Source organism: Gossypium hirsutum, chromosome A01, assembly GCF_007990345.1.
Source record: "Gossypium hirsutum isolate 1008001.06 chromosome A01, Gossypium_hirsutum_v2.1, whole genome shotgun sequence".
Taxonomy (NCBI): domain Eukaryota; kingdom Viridiplantae; phylum Streptophyta; class Magnoliopsida; order Malvales; family Malvaceae; genus Gossypium; species Gossypium hirsutum.
The window spans coordinates 107,578,052-107,594,715 of record NC_053424.1 but is presented as its reverse complement, the minus strand read 5'-3'; the positions used below and the strand labels follow the sequence as shown (position 1 = coordinate 107,594,715).

General features: G+C 31.5%; 1 protein-coding gene across 1 annotated transcript; it reads left to right on the top strand.

Moving 5' to 3' along the window:
* Positions 1–1,423: 1,423 nt before the first annotated feature.
* Positions 1,424–3,446, top strand: LOC107947209 (monooxygenase 2). Its single transcript, XM_016881791.2, has 5 exons — positions 1,424–1,749; positions 1,861–2,007; positions 2,100–2,316; positions 2,401–2,629; positions 2,712–3,446. Exons 1-5 carry the CDS (start codon positions 1,676–1,678, stop codon positions 3,263–3,265), a joined length of 1,221 nt encoding a protein of 406 aa, XP_016737280.2. The 5' UTR covers positions 1,424–1,675; the 3' UTR covers positions 3,266–3,446.
* Positions 3,447–16,664: the final 13,218 nt, after the last annotated feature.

Here is a 16,664-nt window from a genome sequence, read left to right as displayed (position 1 = left end):
CACATTAAAAATAAGTCATTAATTAAGCTTGAACAGATTTTAATTGTAGATAATGGACTTTTTTTAATGAATCTCAATAATGCTCAAATTTTCTGTGCTCGTCATGAAACTCAATGTTCAATCATTTGGCGTCGTTGAATTTCTTTATTACACCAACTGATATTAATTTGGACCTTGGGGACACCTCGAAATTTCCTACCTATGACCACACATACTCTGCATACAGTCCTGATTCAAACCTCCACCTTTTAGAATTAGTCCCAAAACTTTTTTTAATGTTATAGTTTAATCATTTCTTGGCCGCCAAGTGATACCTGCTGCTACATGATTGGGTAGTTAACACTTTATTTGCCTCATCGGTAGGCCTTACTTGACTACTTTTTGCTCACAATTCGGACCCAGTTTCGATTGAGTTGATTTGAGCTGTTTTTTCTATTTTTAAATTTAGGTCGGCTGTCTAAAAAGTGAGTTTTTTTTCAATCTCAATTAAAATTTAAGAAAGGTGAATTTGGACTAGATTCAGTCCACTTATATTTGATCTTTTTAGATAACTTTATATTTAAATATATATATTTTTAAAAATAATACACTAAATGTATTTAAAAGGCGTTAAAATAATTTTTTTCAACACATTAAAAATAAATTAAAATTTATTTACATTAAAAAGTAAAAATAAATATAATAAATATTTTATTATATTAAATATAGTTTTTAAAATTTATATTTTAGGTTAAGCTATTTAGTTGAATAATTTTTTTTGATGAGAGTTTGAGTGATGGGTTTAATTCTTATTAGGCTAGTAGTTTAACATAAATATATATAATAATTATTTAACATATATAATTAATATAATATTTTTATAATATAATATATTCAAACTTAGGTAAAAGTTTTGCTCAAGGTCCGATCCATATAGAAAATAGACCTTAAATTTTACCCAAATTTATTTTATTTAAATTTTCCTATTTTTAGCATACTTTTAAACTTAAGCAGGTGACTTAATGATGAGCAAATCTGCTTTTCACTAAAATACTAAAATAAAGGACTCAACTTGTAATACTAGTATCATGATTAATTGTTATATATTTGAATTATATTTATATGAATTGAATTATAAAGAAACTAGTTGATGTTAAACAAAGAATTAAAAGAAGTGAGATAGAGGAGAGAGAGGGGTAACATGTATGCAACTTAGAATACTTGTCTTCTTTTTAGGTTTCCGCATGTTACCCATCATGGCTTCAATGTTTTTTCATCTTACACGCAGAGTAAGGTGTCTTGTTATTATTCTTTATTTGCTTTAAGATCATGTATTTTAACCTGAAATCCTCTAAATGACATCTACATTCTTGGATAAATGTCAGAATAAAATAAAAAAACTTATTAAATACTTTAGTATATAACAAAGAAAATCTTATCCCAATTGCTTCCCTACAAGTTGAAGCTGATGAACACACTATTTGAGCCCACACAATGATTTTGAAGCCAGCTTTCGCAACAATACATTTGACGGCCATTTTCTGACCAGACCACACAAATTTGACTAAAATATTATATATAGAATTGCACCTGGATCTGGATAAATCCCCACACCATCATTTGTTTACCAGGCTTGTCAAGAATAAAGAGCGTTTTGCAACTATAGTCTTGGCCTCTGTAAATCAAAAACGTGGTGATGGAAATAGTTGAAGACGTTGTGATTGTGGGAGCTGGAATTGCTGGTCTGACCACATCCTTGGGACTTCACAGGTACATCAACCCGCACCAACAGTTCTTTCATACGATCATATTAGCTTAAAATTCAGAATCTCTAAATGTAAATACATAGTAGTAACTGGTTCTAAATCTAAACTATTACAGGCTTGGAATTCGTAGTTTAGTATTGGAATCATCAGACGAGTTAAGGATCACCGGCTTTGCGTTCACGACATGGAGCAATGCCTGGAAAGCCTTGGATGCTGTTGGCATCGGTGACTCTCTTCGGCGTCAACATTACCTTACGCCAAGGTACTGTATTTAACTACATTGAACCTTGTTTTTGAAGTCCCAAGCTTCATTTGCTATAAACTGACGTCGATGGTGGTTGAACATGAATGCAGCATACTCGTTGCCTCTACATTTTTAGACCAGCCAGCATCAGAGATATCATATAAGGGTCATGAAATTCGGTGTCTTCAAAGGAGATTGTTGTTGGAAACTTTAGCAAAGGAACTCCCCAGTGATACCATCAGGTTCTCTTCTAAAGTGGTTTCCATTGAGGAATCTGGCTTCTTCAAACGACTGCATCTGTCTGATGGAACCATCCTCAAAACTAAGGTAAAATCGGGTATTGTGTATAATTTTCAAGAAAACCAAAATTTATTGTTCAAGAGTTCAATTCTTGATTGTAAATGATGACAGGTATTGATTGGATGTGATGGAGTGAACTCAGTGGTGGCAAAATGGCTTGGTTTCGGCAAGCCTGTATTCACAGGTCGATCAGCAATTAGGGGTTCCGCAAATTTCAAAGGTGGCCATGGCTTTGGACTAAAATTCAGGCAGTTCATTGGCAAGGGTCTTCGATCAGGCTTCCTCCCTTGTAATGATGAGAATGTTTATTGGTTTTTGACTTGGACTCCATCCACCAAAGGTACCTAACCCCCACCCTTTTTTCCTGGTTGTGCTTAAATCGAGTACCATCTTCCCTAAAATTCTACTGTTATACTTTTTAGATGAAGAATTAGAAGACGACCCAGTTAAACTGAAGCAATTTGTAATGAGCAAGCTTCAAGATATACCCAATGAGATGAAATCTGTTGTAGGAAAAACTGAGCTAGATGCCATTGCATCATCCCCGTTAAGATACAGAAGACCTTGGGAGCTTCTATGGGGCAGTATAAGCAAAGGCAACGTTTGTGTAGCCGGTGATGCCCTTCATCCCATGACACCAGACCTTGGGCAAGGTGGATGTGCAGCTTTGGAAGATGGGGTTGTTCTAGCAAGGTGTATTGCTGAAGCGTTATTGAAACCAGGTGGGGAAGAAAACAAAGGAAAAATAGTTGATGAAGAAGAGGAATACAAAAGGATTGAAATGGGGTTGAAAAACTACGCTCAAGAGAGAAGATGGAGAAGTATTGATCTAGTTAGCACAGCTTTTATGGTGGGTTATATACAACAAAACAGCGGCAAGATTATTAACTTCCTCAGAGATAAATTCCTTTCCAGATTCTTACCTGGGATGCTGTTAAGAAAGGCTAGTTTTGATTGCGGCACGCTCAAATATTGATTAGCATTTCTTTCCTCTTTATTTAATTTTTTTATTTTTTTTATGAAAATTTGATTAGCATTTGTTGATTGAATAATTTTGTGTATTATTTTTTTTATGAATATCTTATTGAGTGTATGTCCATGATGATCAAGATAAATCATCCCTTTTGATCAATAAAGTATATTCTCTGTTACTTTCATATTTTTTTATTCTTTATTCTCTTCATCTCTCTTTATTTTATAACACGTTATTAGCATAATCTTGCTCAAAGTGATAATTCCTTTTACTAACGATCAAATTTATCCTCCATGATTTCCAATATCTTTAACGGCAAAATACAAAGTTTTTACTGGAATATTCTTTTATTTAATGTTTTATGTTTAATTATTATTTTTCATTCTTATTTCATTATATGTTATCATTGTTTTGATTAACTTATTTTACTTTTTGTTCTTAAGGATGGTGTGATACCATTATCTATATGAAATCAAGAAGTAAGATTCACTCTCAACGTTTGCTTTTGATATTTGTTTGGGGATGATCTTTTTTTCTTCATTACAAAGGATGTTTATAGTTACTACTTCTCATCCATGGTAACATAAGTTAATCTAATCAAATTCTTTTGAAATTTGATTTGATTTCTATCAAAAAGTTCAATTTATATAATTCACTATCAGTGTCTCTATGAATTTATAAAACTCTTCACGCATTTAATTATTGAGATTTTTATGTGGAGATAAATAATTTTTCATTTTTAATAGAATTGATTGGTTTAATTTTGACTTTGATTAAGATTTATGATTATTGCGGGATGTGAGTAAAAATGCTTACTTGTCATGAACTTTTGGATATTCACCCTGTCTGTGATAATTTCATATCATTGTAAAATTTGAGACAAAATTTCTGTCATAAGATGTGGATGTTAGAAAATGTTTATGTTTAAACTTTTATATCTGTAAAGTTATTTTAATTTGACATTACAATATTTTGTATTTGGTTGTGGTATGATATATAAAATATATATATTATCTAACCACAATGATTTATTAGTGACATAAATTTATTATTTGTTACGTTTAATATATGTTTTATTTGTACCTATTTATTTTATTTTTATATGAATAAATAAAATTTTAGAAGATCAAATTTTTTTTATCATTCATGTTAAGAAGAATTGCAAAATTGTATATTATTTAAAATAAAATGATTATATGCTCTTGAAGAGCTAATATTGCATCAAACTGTAAAAAAATCTTTAAGAGCTAATATTTTACCTCTTTGTGATGCAAAATTTTATAAATATAATATTGCTTTTCAGATCAAGAAGATATATGTTGAATAAAATCTTCATGTGTTTTACATTAAAACCACATATAGAAATAACATGAGATATTCATGTATTTGTATTATATATATTCCCCGAAGGAATACATTACACTATATGATTGAAATATCTAATGTGCTCCTGTAGTAACAATATTTTGAAAATGACTTTAACAATATTTTCGAACTATCTCATACCTTCTAGTGATTAAGAAAAATAATAAGTTACTAATAAAAAACTATAAAATTGTTCTTACTAGTTTTGCTTCATTCCCTGAAGTGAATGTAACAGTACATAACAATCATGAAAAATGAAAATATAAAGATCATGATTGTTGTTGTAATTGAGAACGTGATTGGAGACTAATCATGACAACATGAATAAATAGATTTTGATTTGAAATCTACGCATGTTTTGCGATGGTGATTATGAAATAAAGAATTAATAGAGACATTTAGAAGTCTATCCCATTAAATTTATTGCATTCCCTGAAGTGAATGTAAAAATAAAGAAAATAACATATATAATCATGGACCAGTAAAAGTGGGAACATGGTAATAAATAATAGAACAATGAGAGTTCTCAAGAACTCTTCAAAAGGTAAAAATAACTTATGTTATCAATGTGATATGAAAGATTATTAGCCACATATATGGCATATGCCTAAATATTTTGTTTTTGTTAATATTTGTTGAGGAATGATATGAGAATGTAGTGATAAATTCTATCATTATAGATAGAAATTATTTATCTTATTTGGTACTAAAACAAACAAATAGTATTCTAAATATTTGACAATACAAAACTAGTTGAAAGCTCTAGAAAAGCTAATATATTAATATCTTGTGATAGTTAATCCATTGGTTTTAAAAGATATTTATAATGGATCTTATATTGAGATTGTGAATGATGAAAATATTATATTTCATATGAATCACTATTGATATAAATATCTATTTTGAAAGGATAAAAAAAGAGGATTGAGTTATTAATTTATAATTAATTTATAATATTTGTGATCTTCTTTTGTCATCATCCCCATTAAGGGGTTGAAAGCAAAATATTTGATTGTGAAAGATCTATTTATGAGCAATAAAATATAATAATTATATCTAAAACTCGTTATGTTTGGATGCACTTGAAGTTGCATTTTTTTTAGATATTTGAAGATTTTGGCATATTCCTTGAAGCAAATATTGTATATAATTGTCTGGAAATTATATTTATTTTGTTGACTTAGTAACATTATAATATTCACATTGATTTAGACATTTCCAGTAGTAAATGTCACAATAGCACTTATATGTGGATACAAAGTAAAAGGAATTATAGTAAAATTATTAATTTGTTATAATTTAGTACAATTGAAACACATATTAAAGTAAACCAGAAGTTTACTGATACCACTATATTTGCTACTTGGCGTGACCAATTAGACCATCCTAGATCATATATAATGCAAAAATTAATTAAGAATTGATATGGACATTCATTACAGAACCAAAAGATTCTTTAATTTAAAAGAATTCTCATATGTTGCTTGTTGTCAATGAAAATTTATTATTAGAAACTTACTAGCTAAAGTTGAGATTTAATATCTTACATTTCTGAAACAAATATGGGCCCATTCATCCACCATATAGATGGTTTTGATATTATATGATTTTGGTAGATGCATTTACAAAATAATTACATATGTGTTGCAATCTGCCTTTTGCAAGATTGCTTGTTTAAATAATTAATTTCAGATCATGAAATTAAGACAATTCATCTTCCTAATATTGATGAGTTTATATCTTAATCTTTTATTGATTGAGTTTGAAAAACTTTTGTAAAAGTTTGCACATAATGGTTTAGAGAAATTATTGATTAAACGCCTCTGATTAATGTCTAAACCATTACTTATGAGAACTAAATTTCCTATTTCAACAAGAGATTATGTTGATTTACGTGTTGTACGCATCAAGCCAATAAATTATAAATACTCCCCATTACAATTGGTTTTTGATCAATATCTAAATATTTCTCATGTAATACCCCTACCCGTATTCATTGCCGGAATAGGGTACGAGGCATTACCGGAGTTAACGAATTAATTTTTTTTATATTCAATATAGCCCCTTTATAAATATCTAACCTTCCCTGCAATATTAAATCGAGACCAATCCACATCAACCAAATCAATTCAACATATTTTCATGATAGATTCATGCATTTATATAAGATAACGTCATCACATATCTATAGCCAGGTTTGTTAACCATACTAATGGCTAACTTTACATTCATTTCATGTTAACATTTACTTTGTTAGCTTATACATGCCATTGATTTCCAAAATAAAGTTTCTTTATATATCGAAATCCTGAGGTTGACAGTGTGATGTGTCTCCGACCAAATCCGACCTCCGAGCTCTTAACACTACAAAATAGGGAAAAAGGAAATGGGGTAAGCACTTTGTGCTTAGTAAGCTCATGTAACAAGAATTATACTTACCTAATATTTTCAATACAATACAATAAACATTCATATATCCATTCAATGCATTATTACCCTAATATGCACAAACTCAACATTCAAGTTAGTACAATAATTTCCATATATTTAATATATACTATGATTGATGAGCTCGTCAATACCATGATTTCCATTTCCTTGTTATTTTTCCATATTTATCCCGTTGAATTTATCGGAATTTTCGATAGATTTTCAGAGGTACACTTTTAGTGTACAATTCCGGGTCTGTCAATTCATATTCATGTGCGCACATTTCCATTTCAGAGAGCACACTCCCGCGAACCTCAACCTTGCAGTGGGATTACCAGTCCAGGCTAAATCCCCTGCAATATAAACTCATAGAGTATTGTCGGGATTACCAGTCCAGGCTAAATCCCCTGCAACGACAATTACTCTAATGAGCTTGGATCTGAATTACCAGTCCAGGCTAAATTCAAACCCTAATTCGGATTACCCATCCGGGCTAAATCCATTTTACACATATTCTTCGGGAGGGCTATATCAGGATAGGATCACCCGTCCGGGCTAGATCCTTTTTACCGTCAATTCCTTTTCAAAGATCCATCGAATTTTCGTTTCATTCAACCGAGATTTCTTCCCATTTTATCAAATATATCAATGTTTCATTAATTTTCATACAATGAACACTCAAATCATATTCACATCAATAACATACAATCTCAAGCATTTAAGAATATAATTCAAGTTACATGAACTTACCTTGATACTTGTTTGTAAACAGTAAAAATCTACTAATCCCGAACTTTTTCCTTTCCTAGATCTAGCTTCGTATTTGAATCTTCCAGATCTAAATAAATAAATTTAATTATCAATTTAATACATTTCATGTTCATATGCAACATTCTCTATAATTCAACTATTATTTATAGTTCATTCAAAGCTGTCTACTTGAGTCATAGTCACTAAATTATTTATAAATTGAGCTAAGAAACTCCAAATTAAGATCCGTTAACTTTCCCTGAAGCTAGACTCATATATCTTTTTACCATAAAATTTTCAGAATTTTTGGTTTAGCCAATAAGTACAGTTTATTCTTTAAAGTCACCCCTATTCTGCTATTGATAGTTCTGACCCTTCTTCGCTAAAAATTAATTATCTCTTCATACAGAATTCACATAATGTTATCGTTTGTTTCTATTAAAAATAGACTCATTAAGGATTCTATACATATAAATTTAAGCCCATAATTATTTTTTATTCAATTTTTTATAAGTTTTCAAAGTCAGAACAGGGGAACCCGAATTCATTCTGACCTTGTCTCACAAAATTCATTATATCTCAAAATTTACAAATCCATTGCTTACAATATTTCTTCTATGAGAAAGTAGACTCAATAAGCTTTAATTCCATATTTTTTTCATCTTCTAATTCGATTCCTATAATTTTTGGTGATTTTTCAAAGTTAGTTTACTGCTGCTGTCCAAACTGTTTTAGTGCAAGCTGTTTATTACCATTTTTCCCCTAAGCTTTTAATAAATGATAATTTCGTCCCTACTCAATTAGCCTCTCAATTGAGCTGATTTTTCTCAATTAACATTTTATTCTATCACCTTAAACTAGTTTACAACCTTTAGGAATCAGAATTTCAGCAATAGACTTTAATTCCAAGCATTTTCACAATTAGGTCCTAAAAATCAATTTCTATTGAAATTACCTAATAAAATCATCTCATAAACAAATTAAAGCTTTAATTTAATTCTATTTCATCATAAAATTACAGCACTCAACCATGGTGACTTTCAATTTCATCCATGAAATCAAAAACTAATGAATTTAATAGTAGGACCTAGTTGTAAAAGTCTTAGAAACACAAAAATTACAAGAAAAAGGCAAGAATTAACTCACTTGGTGCAAAAATTATGAAATAAAATCTTAGAGAACCCTCCTATGGCGTTTTTAGCTGCTGGAATTGAAGAGAAATGAAGAGAAATCTAGATATTTCCTATTTAGTCCTAGTTTTATTTAGTTAATTTTGCAATATTCCAATTTTACCCTTAATTTATCAATTTTTCTGCTGATTTCATACCCTTGCCGTCCAGCCCAAATAACTTTTGGGTCTAATTTCCTTTTAAATCCTTTCTCATTAGACTCTCTTAAGCTATTTAATCATTCTAGCAACTTTTACACCTATTACAATTTAGTCCTTTTCATTTAATTGACTACCCAAACATTAAAATTTCCTAACGAAATTTTAATAACACATTAAAAACATTTCATAAATATTTATAAAATTATTTTCGACTCGGTTTTACGAAATAGAGGTCCCGATACCTTATTTTACCCAATTTCTTCAATAATTTCTTTTTCCAACTAATCACTAAATCGATAAAATTTTCCTATCAATATTTTCATACGATTTTCCTATCATATCAATTTTCAAGCAAAAATATTGAAATAAATTTCTCTTTAAATCGGATCTATGGTTACGAAACCATTGTTCCGATAACCTTGAATTTAGGCCATTACATCTCATCTTTGAATTTTGTATGTGCGTATATGTTCCAATTGCTTCACCATAACACACAAAAATTGAGTGAATCCTCGAAGAAAGTTGGGAATATATATTAATTACAAGTTTTTTTTTGTATTATTAGATGTTTTGAATGCATTGGATATTCAATTATGACATTATTTGTGATTATAATTTTGATTTGATAGTTTTCCCGACATTAGGGGGAGAGAAATAATAACTTGTAATTAGTTAGAGGAGAGTAATTTGAACCAGAAGTTCAACAATGATAACTCATTACAAGTTAACTATAAGATATATTTACAAAATTAATGCGAATAAAAAAGTTAATATTTTAATTTGAACAAAAAGTCCTAGTAGGACAATCAGGTATAATAAATAATAGTTTGATCGGTTCCAAAGATGAAAATTCTTCTAGATGGTCATATAGTGAAGATAGGTGCTCTAGAAGAGACCCAAAACATACTAATAAGTAAAATTCTAGAAGAGATTCAGGTACCTAAAACTAAATTTTTAAATAATGAAAATAAGAGATCTTGATAAGTTATGTCAATTCGAGAAAATGTGGAACGGAATAATAAAAATAGTCGAAAATGATTTTGCATGCAATATTATTATTGAAATAATGAAATAAAAGGAATATCTTGAATAAATCTATTGAGAAATATAGATATAGAATAAATTGATCAAAATAGAAAGATGCAACTCAAGTACAATTAAATTCGTGGAATTCTTGGACTAGTATTCAAAAATATCTAAAGGTATAAAGCCAGTGAGGGTGCAAATGAAGTAGTTTTGAAAAAGCGGAATAAAAATATGAATTTTTTCGCAAAGTACTTGTATTGATTATGAAAAGATATAATATTCTTTTGTGGTGGATGCAATAACCTTTAGACATATTATTTTGACAATTCATAAAAGATTTAACTTGCGTCTAATGGTTGTTGTTACAACCTTTATAAATCACTATATAGTAAAGTTTATATTAAAATTCTTGAAGGATTTAGAATGCTAGAAGTATATTGAAATTCTCGGGAAATTATTCATTTATATGAATTGAAATAATTGAACATATGTGGTAAATTTGACATAGTCGATAGTAGTTGAAAGAGGATTATAAAATGATCCAAAATACCAATTTGTATTTTTATAGAAGGATCATGATTAAAGTTTGTTATGATTATTGTTGAAACTCCTGAAGAGATTAAAATATATTTCCCCAAAATTTTCCATCACTCATGATTTTCAAAAGAATGATGATATAAATGCTTAGCAATACATTCAAATAGTCATTTGAAAAACTAGTATTCAAGATTGAATACATAGAATATAAGAAAGTATGTGATGTTTTTTATGAAGGGGAGTAAATACACGTTGTACTCTTTTTCCCTTAACCAAGGTTTTGTCTTATTGGGTTTTCCTAGTAAGGTTTTTAATGAGCCAGCATATTTTGCATATTATAGATTGTGTACTCTTTTTCCTTCATTAGGTTTTTATCCCATAGGGTTTTTCTTAATAAGGTTTTAACTAGGCATATTATTTATCGACGGACCTCCAAGGGGGAGTATTATGAATATCTTATTAAGTGGATGCCCATTATGATCAAGATAAAGTTTTGGTATTCTTTAAATTCTAATAGTTATTAGAATTAGATATCTACTTCTTTTATACTTCTTATGCCTATAAATAGAGACTCTGATTAAGCATTGTAATCATCACTTTTGATCAATAAAGTACATTCTCTACTACTTTCATATTTTCTTTGTTCTTTTTTCTCATCATCTCTCTTTATTTTATAACACTAAGTTTATTTAACATAGTAATATTTTATATTAGAAAAAAATACATAGAAATTAGTTGTAGAAAGAAGATTATTTTGTTAATGTGATTTTGATTAGACTGTACATTATCACTAATATTGGTTTCACTTTTAGATTATTGTTTTAAACTATACTTATTAATCTTTGTGGTAAAAGTTATTGGGTTAATTAGTAAAAAAATGCCATTTTAAAAAGTTAATTAATAATTTAGGTAAGTTTTTCCCAAACTTAAGGAAATAGGTAGAATTTGGAGAGAAATAGAAAATGCCTCCTACAAGACGCACTTTTAGCCTTTTGGCTACCACCTTAGCTGGAAATGCTTTGTAACGCCTTGAAATATTTATTTCTGTTTCTGTATAGTTTTAACACAAGTCTGTATCTGCTTCAGTGGTTAAGTGTTCTGAGTGTGTGTGGGAGGTCTTAAGATCAAGCCTTAACTTTGGTAAATTTTGGTATTTTTCGAACTTAAGCCTTATACTTGCTCAATGAGCTTCTATTAAGTTATTTGTAAAACCATATCAGAATGAGCCTGCTGGTTTGAGTGGTAAGGGAGTTTGTGTGTTGTGGGGAGGTCCTATATTCGAATCCCTGCGTGAGCATGGGTATTTATTTTTGATTGGTTATGGGACAGAGTTTTGGTGAAATTAGAATTTTGATAGTGAGTGGTTATGATAGGGTAGGTAGTGGCATTTGAATTTCTTTTTCCAAAATTCTCTGCAGAAAAAAAAAACTGATGTTCTCTTTCTCCCATTGCCGTTTTCCCTTTCCTTTCTTGCTGCCAATTTTATTTTTTTTGATCTCTTACTTGTTATCAAGTTCTGTGAATTGTTTTATCAGTGTTCTTAGGCGTTATCGGTAAGTTTGATAAGTGTGATTTTTGTTTTGGCTAATGAATCTTCAGTTAATTGGGGTTCGTTTTATGTTTAGGAGAAGGTCAAGGGGCTGAAAGTTCCCAATCGGCACTTTGATTGTGCGGAATCATTGTTAAGCATTCTAAGGTAAGGGTTTTAGTCATTTTTCAGGTTATCCATCACGGTGTGGTTTGGTTTAATATCGTTTCCAAGCAATTAATTAGGGGTTAATTGATCAATTTTAGGTTTTAGGAGGCTCATGAGTGTCTTCGCTGCGAAACAGTACCAGGTGTGTACCGAAAATGCAACAAAACAAGATTCAGCGAAAGTAGAAAAACCTCTTTGCCGAGGCCACACGGCCGTGTGGTAGGCCATGTGCGACGACACGGCCTTCTAAACGATGAAGGCCAGGCCGTGTCAACGACGAAGTCTAGGTCGTGCGTAAGACACGATCGTGTGATGGCCAGAGTGTGGCCGTGTAAGCCACATGAACTAGGCCAGATTGGGCGTGTGGGCCGTAAGTACGTGTAGGCCCACACAGGCATGCCACACGAGCGTATGGTAACTAGGCCAGACCGTGTGATCCACACGAGCAAGGCCAATCTGGACATGTGAGCCCACACGCCTGTATTTTTCTCTAGGGTTGCATGGGTTGTCCCAAACAACTGTAGACCTACTATAGGGTCGGTAAGGGCTAACGAAACCCTAAACTATATGATCTATTTGACTGATATTCTATATTGAGCATGATAGTATATGCATGTTATATCTGTATGTAAGCATGTGAGCATGGTTAATCTGTATGTTTGAAACTGAATATTCTGTATTTGATATTGGGGTTGGGATGATATATATATTTATGAAGGAAGTGTTCTGAAAGGCGTTTATAGCCTATACTCTGGCAGCTTGGCTGCACTTAATCTATTATGTACTGCATCAGTATAATGTGGTGTGTAGGGCTGGGTGGGTGTTTTTAAACCCCAGATGGTGTGTAGGGATGGTCAGAGATGGTGTGTAGAGGATAGGGGTAGGACATTTTATTTCTGATTCTGATCTGTACATCTGTGTCTGTATCTGAGATGGGCTTTGGCCCGAATCTGTATTTGCCTGATTCTGATTATCTGTTATATGTTTGCTTAATTCTGTGGGGTTACACACTGAGTTTACGTAAGTTCACTCTCTTCTATTTAATCTGTGCAGGTAATCTACAGAGTTAGGTGGATCAGTGCAGCGGAGGACCCAATGGTGACGACACATTATTATTGGTTGATTTTGTTTTATGGTTTCATTTAAGTTTAAATTTCTGGGACTGTATGGACTTTTTAACTATTTGGTTTTGGGTTTTCTATTTAACCTACTTTTTTCTTTGTCGATTTTACCTAAATGTATGTTTTCTAAATCTTGAACAGTTTTACCAGCTTCTGCTACAAATGCATTTTATCTCTAAATGACTTAAAATAAGAAGGCTTTGAAATTAATAATAGTGAAAAAAGGTTAAATGAACTGGAAAGGGGTTTTTAATTTAATGAAAACGTTTTCTTTTCAACACTTCTCATGTGACACTTTCGGATTTGGCTATAATGTCTAGGCTGGGTTTAGGGTGTTGCATACTTCCAGTAGGAAGTGTTTTTGTCTTTTGAAAATTTATTATTTTTTGTGCTATGTGTTGAGAATTTGGGGAGAAAAATTTATTTATGTTTGTATTTTATAGAGAAATTGTTATGATTTTAAGGTATGTTTAAGTTCATGGTGACACGGTGGAGTTCGAAGACCCATACATTTCATTTCCCGTGTGGGGAGTGCACAATTTCCTTAGAAGATGTCGCATTGCAACTTGGGATCTCAGTTCACGATGGTTATATGATAACGGATTCATGTATAACTGTGGATCCCAATTGATGGTGGTTATGTGGTTACGGGTTCAAGTATAACTCAAGCCCTCAATTGACGGTGGTTATGCAGTCACAGGTTCGAGTTTCATGCCACCAAAAAAAGATGATTTATAAACGCCATACATGTAATGCCCCAAAATTTTATTTTTTGATTTCGTGTATGTGTTACACACAATTGAGTATCTGCTTCAGTGCTGAAGTGTCCTGGGTGTGTGTGTGAGGCCCTAAGTTCAAGCCATACTTGGGAAAATTTTGGTATTTTTAAAAATAAAGCTTTAACCTAGTGCAAAGGGCTTAAGTTTAATTCTTGGTAAGTTTATATTAGAATGGGCCTGCTGGTCTGGTGGTTAAGTGGAGTGTTGGAGTGTTGGAGGTCCTATGTTCAATTCTCTGTGATGGCATGGAGACATATTTTTGCTTTAATTTTGGCTAAGAGTTGTGTTGGGGTAAAATTTTGAGTAGTTGTGTTTTAGTGGGTTAATTGGGAGTGATTTTAGGAGATAATTGGGGAGAGGTTATCAGAAAATAATTTGATTATCTTGTTGTTGCAAAAAGAATAATAATAATAGAGTTTCAGTTTTCTCTCCAATTTCCCAAACTTTTTTTGACTTTTTCTTCTTTTTTCTTTTTTTTTCTCTCATCTGCCGATTCTTTCCCCTAGTAGCTGCCGAAATTTCCATTATTTTTCCCCTTCCATTTCTTTCTTTTTTCTTTCCAATTGATTTTGTTGTTCATCGTTGGTTGCGAGTGTTCAGTAAGTAACGGTTTTGTTTATTTTTAATCATTCTTGGTTAATCTCTAAAAGGGGGATTCTTTTTTGGTGTTTAGGAGTTAATCAAGGGGCTAGCGGTTTTGAATCGACGCTGTGATTGTGCGAAGTCATGGTTACTCATGCGAGGTAAGGGTTTTGTTAGGTTTTTAGTCGAGTTCCTTCAGAAATTGGTTGATTAAAAAAAATTAAGTGATTAATCTGGAGATATGTTGGTCAATTTTTAGGTTTTGGAGGCTTAGGAGTGCTTATGCATCAGAAACGATACCAGGTGTGTACCTGAAACACAGAAAACGGGATTCGGTGAAAAGCCAAAATTACTTGCTGTCGAGCAATAAGAGAAATAAGAGAAAATGATGCAAAAAAAAATTGTAGAGAAAGGAAAAAAGGGTGTTATAAACTTGGAAATCAACATTTTGCACTAAAATAGTTTTGGATAGCAGCAGTAGTCTAACTTTGAAAAATCATCAAAAATAGTGTAAATTGAGTTAAAGGTTGACTAAAAAATGAAATTAAATTTTATTGAGTCTAGTTTTTCATGGAAGAAACAATGTATGCAATGGAATTGTAAATTATGAGATATAATAAATTTTGTGAGATAAGGTTAGAATGATTTTGGGTTCCCCTATTCTGACTTTGGGAAATCATAAAAAATTGTAAAAAATTAATTAGGGGTTTAAATTTATATTTTTAAATCCAAAAACAAACGGAAACATCATCCAAATTTTGTACTAAGAGATAAATCATTTTTAGTAAGGAAAGGTTGAAGCTGTCAAACAGTTGAATAGGGATAAATTTGAAGATTTTACTGTACTTATTTGATAAACTATAAATTTTGAAAAATTTATTGTAGAAAGGCATTTGAGTCTAATTTTAAAAACATCAAGCGGATCTTAATTTGTAATTCTGTAACTCAAAATATAAATAATTTAGTGACAATGACTCAAATAGACAGTTTTGAATAAACATATAAGTAAATAGTGAAAACATATATGAATATTTAGCCAGCATGGGTTACATTAAAAATGGATCACACGGCCAAGGCCTATTTGGGCCGAGTGGGCCACATGGGTAGATCACATGGGCATATGAGCCAATTTTTACCGAAATGTTTCTAAGGTTGCACGGGTCACCCAAGTCGACTGTGAACCTACTGTAAGGTCGATAAGCGCTACTTAGACCCCTAAATGTGTGAAATTTACTAAATGATATCTGTACTGAGCATGTTAATATCTAAACTGAATATATGTACTGAAATTGCATAATAACATATCATCCATTATATTTTGCATTGCATTGGGTTGGGGGTTGTTATTCGGAGGAAGTGTACTGAAAGGCTTTAAGCCTAATTTTCTGGTAGCTTAGCTGCAAACTACTGTTTTGTGCCGCATTTGGTACTACTTGGAGTGTAGGGATGGGTGGGTTGATTATATCCTACATCGAGTGTAGGGTTGGATAGAGATGGTGTGTAGAGGCTGGATGGGTAGGATTTTGCTACTGCATAACTGTTACTGCTTCTGATACTGTGATGGGCTAAGGCTCTACTGCATTTTTGACACTATATTGAGATGGGCTAAGACCCAAACTGTCACTAATACTGAAAAGGGCTTAGGCCTAAGACTGTTTAACTGTGCACTATGAATAATGATTATTTGTTTGTTTCTGCGAGATTACACACTGAGTTTACGTAAACTCACCATTTTTGTTTAATATGCACAGGTACTCTCCAGACTTAGACGAATCGGTGCGACGGA